At 41.2% G+C, this 617-nt stretch overlaps 1 protein-coding gene across 1 annotated transcript in view; it reads right to left on the bottom strand.

Annotated features, from left to right (window-relative positions):
- The window catches only part of LOC122363143 (FYVE, RhoGEF and PH domain-containing protein 4-like), an 11014-nt gene that overhangs the window by 2571 nt on the left and 7826 nt on the right, over positions 1-617 (bottom strand). Inside the window, 2 exon segments of the mRNA XM_043265105.1 lie at positions 90-215; positions 318-401. Of these exon segments, the coding sequence (XP_043121040.1) occupies positions 90-215; positions 318-401 (210 nt within the window).

Here is a 617-nt window from a genome sequence, read left to right as displayed (position 1 = left end):
ACCATTGTGAGTTTTTCTTTCATTGACCAAAGGGTACCAACAATTTTGTCCACGTCTGTATATATATATACACATATATGCACACTCACATATCCGCATGCCCTGCAGTGATGTCTCCTGCGGGTCAGAGGGTTGAAGGGCTCCTTGCATTTCATGCACATGGTCACTTCATTGTCCCGAATCCAGCGCGGGGCTCTCTTCCCCAGCTCCTCTTTCTAAAAAACACACGAGCACAGATAAGGGAAGTGTCGGAAGATTTCCCCTCAAACCCTGCCACAGTCGTCTTCATGCATGACCAGTCGGCTCTTTCTACTCACAGAAACCTCATCCGCCACTTCTTTAGAGGCTGATTTGAATGTTTCGTTCTTCTGCTGAAAGATTTCAATGGTCTGCTGGAACGCCTAGAAAGCAGAAACAGCCTACACTGAAACTTTCCTATGGAAGTTTATTTCTGCCACGGAATAAAAAAATCAAATAGCAATTGCAACTTTTTTCAAGTATCACAAATTTTGACTTTTTTCTTGCAGGATATAAACTCGTAATCATGAGAAAGACATCAAGATATTGAAATTTCAGGTATATGTCTCACAAATGTGAAAAAGCTTATATCTTTAAAT

The sequence above is a fragment of the Puntigrus tetrazona genome, chromosome 18 (genome assembly GCF_018831695.1).
Source record: "Puntigrus tetrazona isolate hp1 chromosome 18, ASM1883169v1, whole genome shotgun sequence".
Classification (NCBI taxonomy): Eukaryota; Metazoa; Chordata; class Actinopteri; order Cypriniformes; family Cyprinidae; genus Puntigrus; species Puntigrus tetrazona.
The sequence above is the reverse complement of the archived record's forward strand: the minus strand, read 5'-3'. Positions and strand labels throughout refer to the sequence as shown.